Here is a 20,709-nt window from a genome sequence, read left to right on the forward strand (position 1 = left end):
TAGCTGTGTCATTAAGAACTGATTGATTTCATTGTATATTATCTGTTTCTGATTCCTTCCCCATCTGATAACAGGTAATTACCGTGTAATTAATTTGTTAGTTTTTTAATATTTCGCCCAGAACTAGGTGCTGGGTTCAAATGGCTCTGAGCACTATGGGACTTAACTGCTGTGGTCATCAGTCCCCTAGAACTTTGAACTACATAAACCTAATTAACCTAAGCACATCACACATATCCATGCCCGAGGCAGGATTCGAACCTGCGACTGTAGCGGTCGCGCGGTTCCAGACTGTAGCGCCTAGAACCGCTCGGCCACTCTGGCCGGCTAGAACTAGGTGCTGTTTAGCAGTTGTGGTACAAAACACTCTCTTATCTTTTACGAAAAGGAGCTACCTTTGGCAAGGGAATAGGGAATGTTCTATTAGTCTGGTTTCATGGAGTCGTGTGCCTACGTTGCCCGTTTTCTAAATGCCTGCAACTCATGTAACATTTCAGCGAAATGCTGTTGTGTTAAGAGGTTGCTAAATAACTGAGGGTGTTCAAGGAAGGATCGTAATGTGTGTTCACTGTACCCGGAATAGCTAGAATATTGTATTTGTGGACGTTGTTGGGAAAGACTAGTATTCCTTCCTAAGTTCGTATGTTTTACATTTATTACCAAAAGTTAGTGGATTTTATAGGCCCATGAAACGACATATGGCACTGTTGTGATCTTCCCTGGCATCTTTCGTGTTCTTGTACTGTCGCGAGTCTTGTTACCATGGCGTACTATCTTCCCATGGATCTCACTGATTTCTCCCCCCCACCCCCACCCCCCACCCCCCGCCGTCTTATCGGTATATGAGTACATTATTTAATACATTTTATACGTCTGATGCGGGTGATGGTCCAACATATCAGAAGTGTATTTTGTCCTACAGTGTATTGTTCTCTAGTGGAAACCCTATTGCACGTAGTTTTTTTCATCAGTGCTTCTAAAGTGTGTGAAGAAAGCCAAGGAGGCACTTAGAACAGGAGCAGGGAAAGAAATGTCGCTGTTTGTCTCGGTCATAATGAGAGAGATATTTGCAGTCACGTTGCGTCCTTCAACGCAACGAAGAGTAAGGAATTCTCAAACACGCTGCAGGCAGCGGCTTCCTTCTAACGAATCGCATTAAACACACTGTTCTGTCTCTCTGTTCATTTCCTTGTAGATCGCGGGGCAGCGCGCCAGCCACAACTATAAGTATCCTTCGTGATTTTAATATTCGATTCAGTTGCATCGACACTTCCTGTGACACGAATACGAGAAGTGCAGTAATTTTTTAGCTAATCGGAAGACACTTTCTGCGACATCGCCTTGTCCTCATTGTCTTGTCCAATCTGTAGATGGAGCGGTTCCGTAGGTCACTCGGAGGAAGGACCAGCACAGAAAATGATGGTCTCTGTGGCAGGCTGGAGTGTACACCAAATTCCACGGAATCGCGTGGAAACTGCGTTAATCAGCGACACTGTTCTTGTTGATAACGTCGTGGTATGGGAAAACTTAACCGAAACGTAAGGTAAGCAGAGCTCAAAGACTGCAGGGAGTGAAAACGTAGACCCAAATGAGGTTACAGTTCCAAACACAATTTAATTTTATTAAACATTAAAAAACACTTGCTCACTGGTACATATATACAAAACACAATAAAAAATTTTAAACTCCAGGCCTGAAGGGCCGCTGAACATTCACGACTTTAATGTCAAAATGACAACCTTAAGATTCAACAACATAAGGAGATAATCACGGTCTGAAGGACCCAACACTTTTGATTAATTATTGACCACGACAATAAGTTACTGAAAGGAATGACTTTAATCATTCGGCCAGAAGGGCCAATCAAATGTAACCACTAATGCTGTTTTGATAATGCTACAAGAATGCAAAACCAACAGTTAATTTACTTCGTCCAAAGGAGCAGTAAAGACCAAAAGACAAATTCATATACCAAAGGTTTTTTTAATGAAACAAGCTAACAAGATAAAATTAATAACCAAAAAGGGGTAGTGCCGTTGCCACTCGGCCTGAAGGGCCTGAATATCAGTAGTAATAAATATTTGAGAATGGTTGAAGTTAGTGAGTTAGCACTTAAAACCAGCCCGTGCTCCTCAGCACCAGGAAAAATGTACAATCAGCTGTGTTAGGACTGCCTGCTTTAGCAATGTGGCACAGACCATGTATGTATAGTGGCAAAACAATCGGTGTAGCATTAACTACAGAAACGTCCATTAACTGCCGAAACGTCATCATGGTTGCCAAACCAGAATGGCTATACACCGGAAGGACAAAAGAAGAAAGGACCTAAAAGTATACTCAGCATAGGTTGACGACATAAATTAAACGGAAAATACATAGTCAGAAAATCAATGTGAAATGAGTCCGAACAGCAAACAAGGTAGACCGATGAAATCACAACGCCGGTTAACTGTGGATGTGCGGATGGTTAGTGTTGGGGACATCACAAAAAAATCTATCCGTACCTTTACCCTTGTAACTTCTCTGTTTTGCGTGAGCTGTAGCGTGGCTGACATCGCTCAGCAGGTCTACTCAGAGGAGGTGAAGAAGAGAGAGAATCTCGCTGCCTCCCCTGCCTTGGCGCCTGTATTTACGACGCTGCCTGTCTGCTGTTGTAATAATCTCAATGAGAATCTCTAAAAACAACGCATCACTGAATTCTTATTTTCAAGAGGTTTTGACTGACATTCAAAATGTATCACGTCCCATTAGCTAACAACACAGTTGTTGCTTGTGCGTCGTGTCACTTACAACAGATACAGGTGCTACCACTGCAGCAAAATATTTTCCCCTTTGCGTGCCATCATTTGCGGTAAACTTTATGACGGCATCTAGAATTATATACGAAATATTCAGTGTGTCCAAGTTACATTGTGTCTCTGCGTATACGACTACAAATAATGTAAAGACTCAGTTGCAGATTGCCTATCTAACGGCCTCCTCAAAAATTTGATTTTCAGCATTTCAGATAATTATCGGCAGAGATTAAAAACTTGGAACTTTACCATAATCTACTCATTAAGATGTATAATCTTACGTTAGAGGTTTACACAGTACTCAAGTATTAAAGGCTAGAAATCATGTGTACGGGGAGTCTCAGAGGAAACATTCAGGGATATCAAAGGAACCACCATTCGAAGCGAAAAACAAAACAAAAAATCAGTAAAATATGCGTAGATTAAGACCTGTGAGCACTTCATCATCCTCGATACGATTAAACAAATCTCACCTGCTGCAAGTTCTTTGCTTTCATATTTCGGAGGTGGCTGTATGAACCAAAACAAAAAAAAAAAAAAGAAATTGTCCATATACGTGGGCTCTAAAGTATTGAATGTGAGAATGGCCGCGGAACACTACGTTTATAAATGAAAGCATGTGACAATGGCCGCGGAACACTACGTTTATAAATGAAAGCACGTTCACACAATAACAGAAAGCAAATTCAGTTTAGGAATAGTTTTTACAGATCATAACCGAAGCACTCCTCAACTTCACTATGGGGAATATTATTATATAGCGCGTATGTCTTCTTTGACATTCTTTTGTAGCATTTGCACGTTTTTTTCTGGTATTTGACAGTGCTTTTTCCTTATTTGTTGCAATTTGTCACCTTAGTCTGGCATAATTAGTATCAAACGCCCAGCGGAGATTTAATTGTGTTTTCGATGTTTCTGTATTTTGTCATGTTACGTAGTAATGCAATACCATTAATCCTCCATGATTGCCTCGCTTTCCGTCAATATCAGGTAGTATGTATAAATAAGTAATAAGCAGTAGTAAACGTGCTTTTTTCATTTTGTCCGGAAGCAGAAGCTCTTGTGTCGTTACTGTATGAGGCGGCTTGTTCCGTTCATTCCCATACGATCCACGTTACCGAGTTTGTCAGTTTGCTGTTTCGCAGTTTGCATCAGAGACTGTGATGGAATCGGTTTCGAAACCGAAACACACGTATCGGAGTGCCGGAAATATCCTCGTTAGTCGGTGTGCGAACCACACTCACCTCCCCCAACCCCTCCCGTTTCTAGCTGTGGTCCATGAATCAGTGATTGGTCGACACATCAGTGTCCCGCGCTGGGTAGGTACATAACGACACGAAATTTAGTCCACTTATAACTGACAAGAGCCCTTAACGAGCAGGTAATTCGATGTGGCCACGATCGATGCTGCCACAGGCTACTGCTGTGGTTTCCCGCACTGCTTCGCCTATGTCTCCAGCCATGCGGCAGCCAATCGCTCGTTCCGACAAACAGGTTTCCGCAGAAACGTACCCTTGTGTGGCCGTGCGTCTCTAGTGGCAGACAATAGCCGTTCGACTTCTCTCACCGAGTGAAGTGGGGCGGTGGGCAATCAGCCTTTGTTTGCTGAGACCGCTACGTTGGTTGGGAGTACTGCGCATGTAGTGCTCAGAATTTGGTTGCATGCGTATTTCCACTGAACGGAAAAATTAGAATTTGAGTCTTGGTCCTTGATCACTTTCGGATACTAAACAGGAAGCGCTACTTGTTTGTGATACCATTATCAGAGATCAATTAGGAAACTTAGATCTTATGGGAAAATAACTTCATTAGATATCTTGCTCTCCATGTTTCGGACATTGTTTCCATCGTTCGGGGGACACTGTCACGTCATTACAGAACCGATAACTATCTTTGTTTTCAAATTGCGATTTAGCACAACATTATAGTTGTTTCCCGCAACTTACCTTCCAAAGTCTCCTATCTTTATTATGTCCCGTCTGCAAATTCCTCTCTGAAATAGCTTTTGTAACCCATTGTACCAATGTTTTCTGCGTTCCTCCTTTTTCTTCTGTTAGTTGGAGTCCATTCACCCTTACCACAACGGCCTACATGCCCACAGCATCTCAGTCGTTTTGCAGCGACTGTATCCATTACAGTGTCGCCCACGTTCATTCTATTACTATGTTTTCAGTTTTAATTTCATTCTGTAGCGTCAAGTACGGCAACACCTCCAAAATCCCAGCCGTATCGACAGGAAGTTCCTCTTATTTCTTTCAGTCATTTTCCAAGTTCGTGCTCCATACGCCACTATCATTTCCACAGCAGTTTTAAAATACTTCTCTTTATTTCTGACCTTATATGTGTGCCTCATAGTACTTCATTTAATTGTTTTGTTGTTTTCCTACCTTGGGCAATACTGTTCCGAATTTCGCTTTTACAAATCCGGCTTTGTTTATAAAGTCTCCAAAAATTTATAAAAGTGTACAGACGTTACTACCCCAGAATCTAAGATCAGGTCTTGAATTACTCATCCAACAACAAAATATTCTGTTTCCTATAAATTAATGGTTAAACCGCATTTCCAATACTGTCTTTGCGACTTTCTAGCCGTGTAGTTTGTCATTCTCATCTTCTGCAAAAATGATTCGGTCACCAACGAAATGCGAAGTGAAGAGCTTGTCATCATTTATAGACACACCCGCACTACGACAGGAACGGATTTCGAAAGCGTCGCTCGTGCGGAACTCGGCTTGTCCTTTTTCCACTTGATGGCCTTCAGACAGTGGACGGAGCCTTATCCTCAGATTTCCGGAAAGCGTTTGACACAGTGCTGCACCGCAGATTGTTAACGAAGATCGGGGCATACGGATTAGGTTCCCAGATATGTCAGTGGCGCGAAGACTTCTTGTGTAACAGAACCAGTACGTTGTCCTCTACGGCGAGTGTTCATTAGACTCGAGGGTATATTCTAGGGCACCTCAGGGAAGTGTGATAGGACCACTCTTGTTCTGTATATACCAAAATACATAAATGAGCTGATGGCCAGGGTGAGCAACAATTTGTATCTGTTTGCTGATGACTCTGTGGTGTAGGGGAAAGTGCCCTCCTTCAGTGAGTGTAGAGGATAGAAGATGACTTGGACAAAATGTTTGGTTCCTGTGATCAATGGCAGCTGGCTCTAAATATAGAAAAATACAAGATAATGCAGACAGGTGGGAGAAAGAAATCCGTAATGTTCGAATACTGCACTTGTAGTGTGGTGATTGACACAGTAACGTCCGTTAAATATCTAGATGTGACGTTGCAAAGCAGACCGAAATGGAACGAGCACGTAAGGCCGGCAGTAGGGAAGGCCAAAGGTGGACTCTGATTTATTGGAGGGTACCAGGAAAGGGTAGCTCATCTATAAAGGAGACCGTATATTAGACGCTCGCCGGCCGGTGTGGCCGTGCGGTTCGAAGCGCGTCAGTTTGGAACCGCGTGACCGCTATGGTCGCAGGTTCGAATCCTGCCTCGGGCATGGATGTGTGTGATGTCCTTAGGTTAGTTAGGTTTAAGTAGTTCTAAGTTCTAGGGGACTGATGACCTCAGTAGTTAAGTCCCATAGTGCTCAGAGCCATTTGAACCATTTGAACCATTAGGCTGCGTTCACACTGCCGGCCGGGCCGAGCCGAGCCGAGCCTGGCCGGGCCGCCGCCCGCTTCGACATCAAACACATGGTTTTGAATTGCGGTGTTCAGACTGGCGGCCGGGCCGCGCCGACACGGCGTGAGCCTCCCGGAGCCGAGCCGGCGACATCCCGAGTGTTTAATATTGCCGGCGCGAGCCGACCGCAGGCGCGAGCCTGTGGAGCAGCACTACAGCGTCTGCAGTACACGCATCACACGTGTCCCTTCTGCTTTCATCACAAGTGTGACTGCACACGTCTCTTATTTTAAGATGTTACCTCACATTTCACAATCAGTGAGGAAAAATTACGTTTATTATGATGATACATGCGAAATTACTTTTATTTCATTTATTTAATCTACCGTATTTACATGCATTTACAACAATAGCTTGCCAGCAATCGCGGCATTGCCGCCACTGAATAGTTCGCATTTACTTGTAAACGGAGACAGATATGAGTGTCACTGAGGGACGGAAATGTGTCCCTACCAGATGATAATGCCGGCCGAAGTGGCCGTGCGGTTAAAGGCGCTGCAGTCTGGAACTGCAAGACCGCTACGGTCACAGGTTCGAATCCTGCCTCGGGCATGGATGTTTGTGATGTCCTTAGGTTAGTTAGGTTTAACTAGTTCTAAGTTCTAGGGGACTAATGACCTCAGCAGTTGAGTCCCATAGTGCTCAGAGCCATTTGAACCAGATGATAATGCATTGTAAAGTCATGCTGTGGCAGTTCCTTATCAGTGGAGATAGAACCACTGAGTCAAAGGGCATTATCTCAAAACTCTTCGCCTATCAATCTGTCTATCTTACAAGGTAATGAAAAGAATTCTGTGAGGTCATCAGTGGCTCCACATGATGAACCATCACCACTGCCAAGCGCTGCATCATGAAGAAAAAAGAAGAAAAAAGTTGGAAAATTCTGAAGGAGTATTTCTGCGATTCTTCGTTGAAGGCACAGCAAGACATTACCCAAAATGACGAAGCTAATTACTTCCTAATGATTCTCAGGAGTCCCATAAACTCTCTTCCCCTCAGAGGTTAGCGTTTGTGAAATTTAAAATACAAAAGCATGACTACAATTAACTGGAGGTAGCGAATGCTGTACAAAGTTCTACTGCAAACCAAAAAGTGTGTACTAACGAATCTTACCTTATCGTTATACACAATTTTTCTTCTGCTGTTATACTTCTGCGAAAATTTGTGTTCTGTTTAGAAATTTTGTCTTGAATGTTCTGCAGCACATACTGAAATGTATTATGATTCATTCTGTAATTTGAATAAAATTTTTCAGGATAGTTTTTAAGTTCTTCATATAAAGAAAAAAACTCTCCTAAATGTGTGTCGCTATTCATAGGATGAATCCATAACCTCCTAGTTCTTCTGTACTCCAAAACTCGACGAGTTACTGCAGAGTCAAAATAATACCAATAAAAGAGTGAAGACATTGTTCTACACGACAGCACAGACTAGCTAAAGGCGAGCAACTGTTGACTGCAGCTGCGTTTTCTACTGACTTGCTTGTCAGCTGTCGAAGGGTGGAGATCTTTTTAAATTTATTTATTTGGCCTCCCGCCAGCCATTTAGCCAAAGAGTGGGGATTACCTTGACAGTGCAGCGCAGCCCGCCAAGGAAGAAAAAAAAAAACAATGAAGAACAATGAAACGCACATCTGTGCCGATCTACAGTAGTTTCATTAACTCTCCATTATTTTTTTCTGTCAAAGTAGACAACGAGACTACAGAATTGCGCTTCAGTTATCTTTTAGTTCGAAATACGAAATGTACATCATACTAATTGTAGGATGTTGATGACAAATAATTGTTTGTCTTTTGTGATGCAACGTGTGGCCAATTATAAAAGCATATCAGATGAATTGTCCAGTAGCCGAGGGAAAAATTCTTATACATTTAGATTTATCTAGAGAATGAAACCATTAAAATAATAAGAGGGACCGGCACTAGGTCTGCGCTGATCACTAGTAATTAGTTTTTTTCTGTCCTGCATTATATGACTACACTAAACCAAGCCGTAACCGCGCGAACTCCGTGGCTTGCAGACGCGGCACTGACGCCACTGAATAGCTCGCATTACTTGAGACCAGAGACAGATATCAGTATCACTATCATTTCAAAAACTTTTTGGTACTTTTAGCTACATTTCATTCCCAACAACGTATGGTCTAAAACGGATCTAACAGTAAGCTAACCGCTACATAACTTTTTCACTACAAGATTTGTAAATCAAGTGCACAACGTTGGCAAATAGCATCATTTCACAATGACTGTTAAGAAATATGGAAAGATAAATGATTCAATACGAAGCTAAGATGTTGCACTACCACGTGTACAAAAATCAGATTCTTTAGCAGCATACTTTCTCCAAAATCGGTTGGGAAGCGTTACGAAACTAAGAAATCACGCGAAACGAAAAGTAGACTTTTTCTTTTTTCACGACGTAAGTAACGCTTTTAAGGAAAAAATAAGTTCATAAAACGATGTGGCGAAGTCTTATATACCGCTAAGAATTTTTAAAACATGAAAATCGGAGAAGTGGATTTTCCCCCATTTCGCCGTCCCGGCTCGGCGCGGCGCGCAATGTGAATGCACTACTCGTCGGCCTAAGCTGGCTAGGCACGAGCCGAGCCGGTACGCGTCAGCCCGGCTCGGCCCGGCCGGCAGTGTGAACGTAGACCTATTATTGAGTATTGCTCTAGTGTTTGGCATCCGCACCAGGTACGGGTTACAGCATGCGAGTATTACGGAGATGCTTCGTGAACTTGCACAGAGTTGCTGCTAGACGGTTCCTTATACAGGAAGTTATCACAACTTGTCTTACACAAGGTGTTCCATGCGCGACGCAAGTGCTGCACCGGCAGTCCACGGGAAGCTCAGTACACTGATCAGCCAGATAATTATGACCACCTACGTAATACCAGGTGCGTCCACCTTTGGCACGGAAACAGCGGCGACGCGCCGTGGCGTGGAAGCAGCGAGGCCTTGGCAGGTCGCCGGAGCGAGTTGCCACGACATCTGCAGACACGAGTTTCCTAATTCCCTTAAATTCCGGGGAGGGGAGCTATCAGCTCTGGCGCCACATTCAGTCACATCCCTGATGTTTTCGGTCGGGTTCAGATCTGGCGAGTTGGGAGCCCAGCTCCTCAATTGGAACTCGCCGCTGCGTTCCTCGGACCACTCGACCACATTCCTGGCCTTGTGACATGGAGCATTATCTTGTTGAAAAATGCCACTACCGTCGGGAAACATGATCATCCTGAAGGGGTGTACCTGGTCTGAAACCAGTGTACGATACTCCTCGGGCGTCATGGTGCCTTGCACAACCTCCATTTGACCCATGGATGCCCGTGTGAATTTTTCTTAGAGCGTAATGTAGCCCCGGGCAGCTTGTCTCGGTCCCGCAGTACAGGTGCCAAGGATCTGTTCCCACGGAAGACAACGGATCCGCGCCCTCCCATCAGTATGATGAAGAAGGTGTCGGGATTCATCAGACCACGCCACGCTTTGCCACAGCGCCAACGGCCAGCGCCGACGTCCACGTGCCCATATCGCTCGCAGTTGCCGAAGTCGTGGTGTTAACATTGGCACATGCACAGGTCGTCAGCTGCAGAGGCCCACCGTTAGGAGTGTTCGGTACACTGTGCGTTCAGACACACTCGTACTCTGTCCAGCATTAAAGTCTGATGTTGGTTCCGCCACAGTCCACCGCCTGTCCTGTTTTGCCAGCCTTCCCAGTATACGACGTCCGACACCTGTAATGACGGGTAGCGCCCAGCCCCACGACGTCTGGACGTGGTTTAACTTTGGTTTCGCCCCGTGTTGAAGGCACTCACCACAACACTTCTCGAACGCCCGACAAGTCGCGCAGTTTTCGAAATGCTCGTGCCGAGCCCCAGAGCCATCACAATCTGCGCTCGCTCAAGCTCAGATATATCTCGCGCCTTCCCCCTCCCACACACAGACAGCACACTCGCTGTTCCTACATGCACAGTGCGTGTGACTGGCAGTCAATCCTCGACAGGAGCCGCTGCTGTCGGCTGGGCGGGTTTTTATCGATAGTGTAAAGGGCAGGCAGGCTCCGATCGGCGCATCCGCTCAGGCCCGTTGCTGGGACTCTGGTGGTGGTGGTGGTGGTGGTGGTGGTGGTGGTGGTGGTGGTTAGTGTTTAACGTCCCGTCGACAACGAGGTCATTAGGGACAGAGCGCAAGCTCGGGTTAGGGAAGGATTGGGAAGGAAATCGGCCGTGCCCTTTCAAAGGAACCATCCCGGCATTTGCCTGAAACGATTTAGGGAAATCACGGAAAACCTAAATCAGGATGGCTGGAGACGGGATTGAACCGTCGTCCTTCCGAATGCGAGTCCAGTGTGCTAACCACTGCGCCACCTCGCTCGGTGCTGGGACTCTGCCCAATGGCGTAGCGAACTAGACGAGCTGGGAACAGCCTTAGGAGGAAGTCCGAGAAAAACCTCAGACTGGTGCGGCGCTAACATTCGCCCACAGAGCTAAGTAGACGCCCAAACTGACACCTAACGAAGTTACGCTAGTGTGTCAACTAACCGATCTAGACACTGTTGCTCGACGTCAGTATTTCAGCAGCCTGTTGCAATCTCTTCATGGTGGAGAGGCTGATTCCGAAATGCACTTCTTCATGTTAATGATAGTTCCGTGTTGTTAAAGAGCCTAATGCCACATCGGTGACTTGCGTCTTCCTAACCTACCTCAGTAATTGTACCGGGAAAAGTCGACCTGCAATTTAACGCTGATTGCGAACCGCATGTCGTTCCTAGAAAACCTTAACATCATTGAGAGGTGTAGGCTAGCCTAAAGGACTGATGTATACCGTCATACGGCCGGGATTCGATCCCACGGTCTTTCGGTTTTTCTGGCACGCGCGTTACTTTCAGAGTAGCAACCTAGACTTTTTCTTGGTGAAGCATGGCTGTGTTTATCGCGGTAGGTGAACTATCAGATCTGTAAAACTCCTAATAAGTACTATCGAAGGCATCATAATGATTTTGACACAACAGCACATCACAAATTACTTGACCGAACTTTGTGCACCAAACAAATTCTTCTGATCGGTATGTGAACAAACCCAGTCAAACTGTATGGTCCTAGAGAACTTTTCAAGTCAAACTTCTGTGATGTACATATGCAGACTGAAGATACGAATGAAAATTTGCGCCAAAGTAGGGATTCAAACCAGAATCTCCTGCTCACTAGGCGGATGCGCTAACCGCTAGACCAGCCCTGCACGGTGGTTTTGCACAAGTGCACGTACTGCCCCGGCACGCTCCCCTCCTCAGTCCAGATCTCCGTTCACGCCTCAGGATATTGCAAAAGGTGGGACATGGGTCTTAACCCTTCCATGGTTAAAATTTATTTTGCATACATTTGAACAATAAAAAGTAAAAAACTGCTTTTGTGATAAATGACGCACTCTCTTTGCCAACATTTTTTTAAATCTGACGTATTTTGAAATCCGATGAAATGTGGGAGATGTGACCTAGAGACCTGACTACATCCTTGTTTTCAGACGACCCTAGGATTGTCAGAGTGAAATTTTTATTTAAAAAAAAGGTTTTATCACCCTAGAAATTGTGGAAAATAATATAAGAGATCAGTACCGAAACACATTTATTCTCCTGACAAAGAAAGATACGAAAAAACGCTCACAGGCTTACAACATAACATTTGACGTACCACATGCCAATGTTTGCTACAGTCTGTGAAGTTTTGTGGGGGTGTATGCCTCACTGCAAACGACTTGTGTGCAAACCAGCTGAATTACTGAGACGTGCAGTAATGTTTCAAAATAATGTCTGTGTTGTATAACAAAACACAGTTAGCTACTTCGGACATTCCTGGAATGGAGAAGAAGGTGATTTCAGCAGATTTTCGTGAAACAGAGGTACTGTGCCATCTCTGATCACACGCCGCCCCATTTGGGCACTTCCAACCTTCTGTATATACGATAAGATATTGCAGTGGCTGTGTTATACTGAGGACAGTGCACTGCGGCGGCCACAGCCGTTACGATACACATCAGATGAATTCGCAATTTCGAATAATGACTACGATCAGCTGGAGAACAGAATGACGACAGTGAAAATTTGTGCCGGACCGGGACTCGAACCCGGATTTCCCCCTTATCACGAGCGGTAGCATTGCCGTTTGGCTATTCGTGCACGCCTCACAGCTAGGCCCAAACTTCCATGTGTCGTCAACCATGCGCCTACGATCTGTACTCGCACATCCATTGTGTGTATTCCCCTATAGGTCAGACGCTGTGCTTGAAAGTCGCACGCCCGGTCTGATCTATGTGAGAATACACATAATGGATGTGCGAGTACAGATCGTAGACGCATGGTTGACGACACATGGAAGTTTGCGTTTGGCCGTGAGTCCCGGACCGGCACAAATTTCCACTGCAGTCTTTCCATTCTACAGCTGATGGCAGTCATTATTCGCATTGCGAATTCATCTGATGAGTTCTGCATTTTCGTCCCATGGTCCGTAGTACTTCATTTTTATGGATGACACTGCGCGGCCGCACCTAACTAGGCAGGTGGAGGAGCCCTTGGGTCGATAGGATATTCGACGAATAGGCTGGCCTGGCCGTTCCCCCGACTTACATCCTATCGAGAACGTGCAGGATGCTTTGGGAAGACGTGCTGCAGCACGTACACATCCACCAACGACCATCCAGCAGTTATCAGCCGCCCTGGTGGAGGAATGGAATACTACACGATAGCAGTTCTTACTGTGCATAGGCCAGCTTTCATCGAGCTACGTTGCTTGGTTGTGAGACATCGTGCGAAAGTTCCTTTCGTCCTTAACCGTGGTGTGAAGACGGTGCGTGGCAATATTTCAGTATTCACTTGCACTGATCTGCCTTTAACTCTGGCCTAATCCTGAATCCAGGTAACGATAACTAGAATCACTTGAAGAATGTCCTGTTCGGCTCTTCTTGTCGGTCCTCATGCCTTCTTGAGGCACCACTGATATTGTTTAGACACTGTGCTGTTTTACAGGAGCCGTATTTCTGCTTATACCGGGTGGTTATAATTAAACTTAATTTCCCTATTTAACACGTTATAAAACGGAAACTAGTTACGGCACGATTACCAAACTTGGTAGCATTACTGTCCAAAGTACTGGGTGCATGATTTTCATGCGCCACAGCGCCACCGTCCAGTTCCAACTATGGGCACCAGGTGCCGTCATCAGTCATCGTTATTCTTAGACTCACACACCTGACCAGTCGCACAGCACTTGTTGACGTGTCAATAAGAGCTTGGACAAAAGGAGCAGGGCATTATTGGTGAGGCTCTATCATCAAATCTGCAGCTGCACTTCAGGAATATTGCAGGCTGAAAGGATTACCGGAGGGTGCCTTTCTCCGCCTGCTGTGCGGAGCATGATGGAGAAGTTCTAATTAACTGGAGAAGTGGACGTCGCTCCAGGAAGAGGCCGAAGACCGGCTACACCACAGGTGGCTGATGAAATCGCTGTTGCTACGGCAGACAACGCTGCGCGCAGTTCCCGACAGGAAGTGCGCGTGCTGCGTCACGACAGTTGAACATCCCATGGTCCACTGTGCTTCGAACCATTCTCAAATGGTATCCGTACAGGATCCACATCCTACAGCAGCTTGCACCACAGGACGTTCAACCACGTATTGACTCCCCTCTCCACTTTCTCGCAAGGACTGAAGTTGGCGAGGGCTGGCCCTGGACCATCCTATAGACAGATGAAGCTAATTCTTCTCTTCTGGCGGGTGAGGTGAACACACAGAGTTGCCGACTGTGGAGACCTTCACCCCCAGTACATGAAGTTCCTCTGTGTAGTGAACGTGTCACCGTATGGTGTGGCTTCACGGCTACGTTCATCATTGGCCCATTCTTTTTTGAAAAGTTTGGCGCTCAAGGACCAAAGGCGTGCAGCGTTACTGCGATGTGCTTCGCCAGCACGTCATACGCGCCCTGCAGGAGAGAGACGCATTGAACCCAATAGTTTTCATGCGAGATGGGTTCACCTGCTTCTCCGAAACACATTTCGAAAGGCTGGAATTATCAGCCGACCTTTTCCAAATTCTTGGCCGGCACGATCACCTCATCACACTCCCTGTGATTTCTGGTTATGGGGCTGCCTGCAGGACGGGGTTTACCAGTGGAACATTGATACATGTGCTGACTGAACGGCAGTATATGAAGAGAGGTAGCCAGCATACCTACGGACATGCTTCGTTGTGCTGTGCGGAATGCAGTCCTGCGCTTTGAGACTCTTCTGGACACTGATGGGCGACGTATTGAGCCCCTTTTGTAGCAGAAATGGTACCGGTATGTAGTGGTATGATGTACCGTAGCAGCACGTTAAAAGTGTTTCAATTGAATTCATTCTGCATTGTTTCTCTTTCCCATGTCCTTGACATTAGTGCTACCAAGTTTGGTTCTCGTGCGGTAATTAGTTTCCGTATTATCACGTGTTAAATAGAGAAAGTTTAATTAGGGATGTTCAGGGGTGAACTATTTATGTGACGTACAGCTGCTTTCTGAGCTTCCTACCAGGTATATCGACCTTCCCTTTAATTGTAGCTGCTGGGTGCCTTAGCTCATTGAGACATGTGACGTAATAAAATAGAAATTATTGCAAACGTGCTAAAATAATTCAACACAGTACCAGTTTTCATAACTTCATCTCTCGATGCTAACTGTAGACGGTGCTAACAAAAATACTGCATATGCTTTCCGTCGCCCAAGCACATACAAAACGGGACGCTTAACAACCGCCAGCACAGCCGCTGTCGCTGTAACAAAGCTAGAACGAGCAAGTAATTGACCCGCACACCTCCATTTCGGGATGTTTGCGCGCTGTTCTCTCCAGATTTGACTCAGGTTCAGAGAGTGCTACATACAGTATTGCCGTGCCTCCTTACGCCAGGTGCGACTGTAGCCAGTCTGTCTGTTTTTCTGTGCTTCTCTATCTGTCTGCCCGCCGGTCGCAAGTTGCCGTGTTGCATGCGCGACCACGTTAAAGCGGGGATTGCAATTTCCTGTAAAAGCAATTTCGTGGCAGCCGCCGCAGTCGAGGCCGCTCGCCTGCGAACCCTGGCGGGCTGTGCCGCATGCGCACAGAAACTCTGATAACTCTTTGTTTGGAGGAGGGCCGCCATTTTAATTACCCAGACCGGCCACTCCATCCATGCCTGTGTTGAACTTTCGCCCGGCCTGTGTGCCTTCGTCAGCCGCACCCCCTCTTTCCCTTTTCGTCACTCTCCTTTTTAATAAAAGGAGCAAAAATTCTCTCTCTCTCTCTCTCTCTCTCACACACACACACACACACACACACACACACACACACACACACGATGGACGTATAACATGTTGGGAAAAAAAATCATAAACAGCCGGTGAGATAGAAACCTCATGATCAATCGGCAGCAATTGACATGTTAGCGACGTGATACCGTACCTTCCTTCCGGTCAACTGATGGCCGTTTCGATTTCTTGAGGTGTCCACTTGCCAGGTTCTGTTTGAATAACAGAAACCGATCTCATGTCATTCCAATACAAGCACTGCTTCGAGTACACGCTGAAACACTTGTCATTATACGCACAATTGTCTTGAAATCATTCGCAGTGCGATTGGTTTTCCTTACTCACCACGTCGCTGCGTGTTTCCGATATAGGACACGAGAGGCGACATGCAATAATATGGTGGTTGGGTAGTAAAGTGGACATAACAGATTGGCAATAGCAAATATACCTTTGACCCTAATACATATGGAAGTGTTGCAAAGTCTTTCCTAAAAGTATTGATTTGGAATGAAACCTTAAATGTAAGTGAAATATATGCAGTTAACAGTCAGACAATATAAACTTCTGAAATGTGGCGGTGCAAAAGACTCATGAAGATTTTGTAGGTAGACTGAGAGACTAACGTAGCGACACTGAATCGAATAGTGGAGGTAGGAAATTTATACCACAACCTGATTAATAAAAGGAATAGGTTGACAGAATACATACTGAGGCACCATGGCGTAGTTAATTTGGTAGTGGAGGGAGGGAGCGTGAGTGATAAACACAGAATTGAAGCAAAAGCCCAGGCTAATGTGATAGTTGCATAAAACCAATCTTTGGACTACACAGCTATCACAACATTTCCCCTATGCCCTGACCCACGTAGTATCGTATCTTACTATACGACGGTTAACTGAAAAGTAATGCCTCCACCTTCTTAACTCTTCAACAGTTTGCAACATTGGTTTGCGGCAGGTACTGGCTTGTTCCATAACCTCTCTTCTACAGCTCCATTTGTCGGGAAGTCTTAGCATTGAACGGTTGTGATGTTACAGTGTAAAGTATCGAACCCCGCACAGACGGTCGCTCAATGCGATTTAAGCAACGCGCAGTCGCTGAATTCTTGACAGCAGAAGGTGTCACCCCAAAGGAGATTCATCATAGAATGAAAGCAGTTTATGGTGATTTGAGTACTGTGCGTCGTTGGGCGAGTAAGTTTAAAGATGTTGAGACGGGAACATCTGACCTGCGTGAAAAACAAAGAGTTGGACGTTCTGTGACAGCAACCACCGCGTTTCACAAGCAAAGTGTTGACAGATTGATTCAGGACGATCGCCGTATCACTCAGAGAGAAACTGCAAGCACAATCGGCATTTCAGAAGAACGTGTGTGTCACATTATTGCTTTGCCTGGCTATCGGAGGATCTGTGCACGATTGGTACGCCGGCTGCTGACTCCTGAAATAAAAGCGCACAGACTTGAAATTTGCCAGGGACTCCTCTAGCGTTACGAGAATGAAGGTGACGCCTTTCTCCATTCAGTTGTGACAGGAGACGAAACTTGGGTACACCATTAAGACCCGGAGACGAAACTTCAGTCTATGGAATATCGACACAAAGACTCGCTCCCAGAAAAAAGACATTCAAGACGCAGCCCTCAGCTGGAAAAATCATTGCCACAGTGTTCTGTTGTTACAGTGTGAAGTATGGAACCCCGTATGTATGGTGTTATCCATGTTGATTTCCTTGATCATGTAACAACAATAAATTCAGAACGTTACATCACACGGCTGCGACCTCTGAAACGACGGCTAACAAAGGTCCCAAAGGAAAGAGGAAATGTTTTTCTGCAGCATGGCAATGCCAAACCACACACTTCACGTTCCACCACAGCAGAACTTCAGAGACTGAATCTCACCACCGTACGGCATCCTTCATACAGTTCAGATTTAGTTAGCAACGTCTGAATACCATCTGTTCCCGATAATGAAAGACGATAAGCGGAGACATCATTATGCTTCTGATGAAGACGTTGAGAGAACTGTGGTTGCGGAAACAGAGTGTCGACTTTTTCCGTTACGGCTTCAGAAAACTTGTTTATCGTTGGCAGAAATGTATCCAATTGGCTGGTGATTATGTGGAAAAGTGAATATTGGTAATGAAAGACCACATTCTCTTATTTCCGCATTTTATTTATTCAAATATTCCCATTCTAACCCTCGTTCATCACCACAAATTTCCTGAAGGATGTACTTTTTACTTAGTAATGGTGGTTTGGAAACGCTTTTAATGTCTATGAAACAATAAACCAAAAGTGGATTGATTTGTTAAAATGGTTTTTTATTAACGGACAGTACTGCACACATAAATTACATGTCTAAAAAGTTTTGTGACGAGTAATGCTCCGTCTTCTGACAACCACGTATGAACTGTAAACAGTGGTAAGCGCCCATGAGGGCACGTCACAGACGATTGTGTATTGCTTTTCAACCGAAGTCTGTGTAGATTAGGGACAGCCTTATCACAGGTATAATCCAGTATCCATCGTCTACTAAGGCATAGCGTGTTGTGTCTGCTCGCTGTTCCGTCCGATAAGTACTGTGACGCTATGTGATCGAAGAAATTACTGGCGTTATATTCAACAGTAGCTTATAGTCACAGATTTCTATTTGCGTAACCAGGTTTCGTAACGGATACCAACCACTAATCAGTTACCGAAATTTTACAACATTTTATTGCTTTAACCCACTGCCATTACCGGCTTGGAACTTTCTGCGTCATTGCTTCATTGTATTTCGTGGTGAGTTGTCGACTGTTAACAGCACTATGATGTTCTGGAGTGACGTCAGTTTTGAATTGATATACGTAGATGTGAAATAGAGATGAAAATGGAGGAAAATATGTGAAATAGAGGTGAAAATGGAGGAAAAACTCAAGTTAAAAGTGAAATGATAAATGTATGGTCTATGTACTTACGATAAAAATTACCCAGTTATTGTCGGTAGCATGGCTTATTCCATGTAGCGCAAAATATGCCACGGAAGTACTTACTACCGTGACGCGTGCGTTTGCCACTTCGATCACGAATGTTTAGAGAGTGTGGGTCGCTATTAGAACTGTGACGTTTGACAGTATGATCTGACATTAACAACTCTTGTTTGAACAAGATCTGATAGCATATAGGGAGGAAACAAAATGAAGATGCAGGTCGTTTACATTAGGCGTTACATATAGGTTGAAAGAGATGACACTGTCATCAATGGATCATCGACAGTAGCGAAATTATAACTCAACCAACTGCAGAAACTAAATGAACATGTTATAAATTATGTTTTAAAAATTTGTCATGAATTGTATTCGTGGCTGGTAGGTGTTATAAAACGTATTTTAACAAACGACCGCTGAACTTTCAGCATGTCATTTATGTTACAATATTAGCCTCAACTCGTCTCCGCTTTATATGTATTTAATCACAGCTTGTAACCTACCTGTATTAGAAATTGTTTGGAAGACTACATTATTTCATCCAGAAAGTACGATGGTCCTCAGTCCGAAGATTTGTTTGTATACGTCAGTGTTCCTCCAGGCGCCCTCTGAACTGACTTACCGCAGCCAGCTGAAGAGGCACCTTGGCACTTACCCAACGAGTCACCAAGATGATTTATTTGTCGAATATACTGTTTGTTTATAACCACATAGTTCACATTCGGCCGCAAAGTTATTTTCAAGTCGACTTGGTAGGAACAATGCGATGAATGCAAGTTATATGATAACTTGGTGTTCGGTTACCGTTTGGGTAGTATTCATAGAACACTACAGAACTTCCACTTGGAAATAACTCTGTTGTCGAAATTGGGGAATAGTGAAGTAAATAAAACTACCGTCAGCGAAGACTACAGGTATCGGTTGATGATAAAACCATCCTCAGCAAATATGCAGTCTTGGCTAAACAACGTGCTCCTTAAAACAAAATTAGTGACGCAGAAAATCGAGCGATGCGAGCATTTGCTCGCACGGGTACTTGTATAGACTTTTGTCGCTGACAGATGGCTTTCGTTGTGTGGTTTCAGGCGGTGGTTCAACCATCGTGACGATGGCGCAGGAGATGAAGCAGGGTCCACAGTTTGAGGAGATCATCAAGTACTTCGAGGGCATCGCGGATGACCGCACCAAAGTGACGTGGGCCCACCGGGTCAACAGCCGGCAGGCGCTGACCAAAGCCCTCAACGGTGAGTACGCCGAGGCAACCGGCCGCACTGGTTCTCAATTCACAGCTGTGCCGCTCTACAGAGATTAGGCCACTTTCCGTTATTCTGTGTTTAGCAGATAAATTTTTTATTACGTATTCCTACAATTTCCATCACAATTTTTTGTGTGATCCAGTGGCAGCATAGAGGCAAAAATTAGATAATGTTATTCATTAAGTTTAAAAGTATTTTTGGGTGGATTAAATACGCTGTGTGATCTGATGCATCTGGACTCCTATTAGTGTGTGGCAGTAATATCAGGCGTGCCTACCCTTTATGACCACTTCAACTTGGCTGGGATCACTTTCAGTAAAGAGTGTGAATGTCTGCGGAGGAACGGCAACCCACCCTTCTTCAGGAGCGGAAGACAAAGAAGAACTGTTGTCGGACGCCGTGGTCTGGTGCGATGTCGACGTTGAAAGTCATCGCAAAATATTCCATTGTATTCAGGTCGGGACGATCGGCAGGTCAGTCCATTTCAGGAATTTTATCGTCCACAAACCAACGCCTCGCAGATAGTGCTGTGACAGGGCGCTCTGCCACGCAGCTACACCCATCGTCTCCGCACTTTTCGTCGACTGTACGAAGCACGCGATTTTGTGAAATGTGTCCGTATGCTTCCGCATTTACCGTCTTCTTAAGATCTGTACGAGAACCACTGAAAAACCGCGAGTTGCATTCCAGTATCGTTAACACCAA

The 20,709-nt window shown here is 45.1% G+C and overlaps 1 protein-coding gene across 1 annotated transcript in view; it reads left to right on the forward strand.

The window, feature by feature from the left end:
* LOC124802439 (protein FAM151A) overlaps window positions 1-20,709 on the forward strand; it is a 360,086-nt gene that overhangs the window by 141,162 nt on the left and 198,215 nt on the right. The window contains exon 2 of the mRNA XM_047263223.1: window positions 19,834-19,992. Coding sequence (XP_047119179.1) covers window positions 19,834-19,992 — 159 coding nt within the window. The remainder of the gene's footprint in view (window positions 1-19,833; window positions 19,993-20,709) is intronic.

The sequence above is a fragment of the Schistocerca piceifrons genome, chromosome 6 (genome assembly GCF_021461385.2).
Source record: "Schistocerca piceifrons isolate TAMUIC-IGC-003096 chromosome 6, iqSchPice1.1, whole genome shotgun sequence".
NCBI lineage: Eukaryota > Metazoa > Arthropoda > Insecta > Orthoptera > Acrididae > Schistocerca > Schistocerca piceifrons.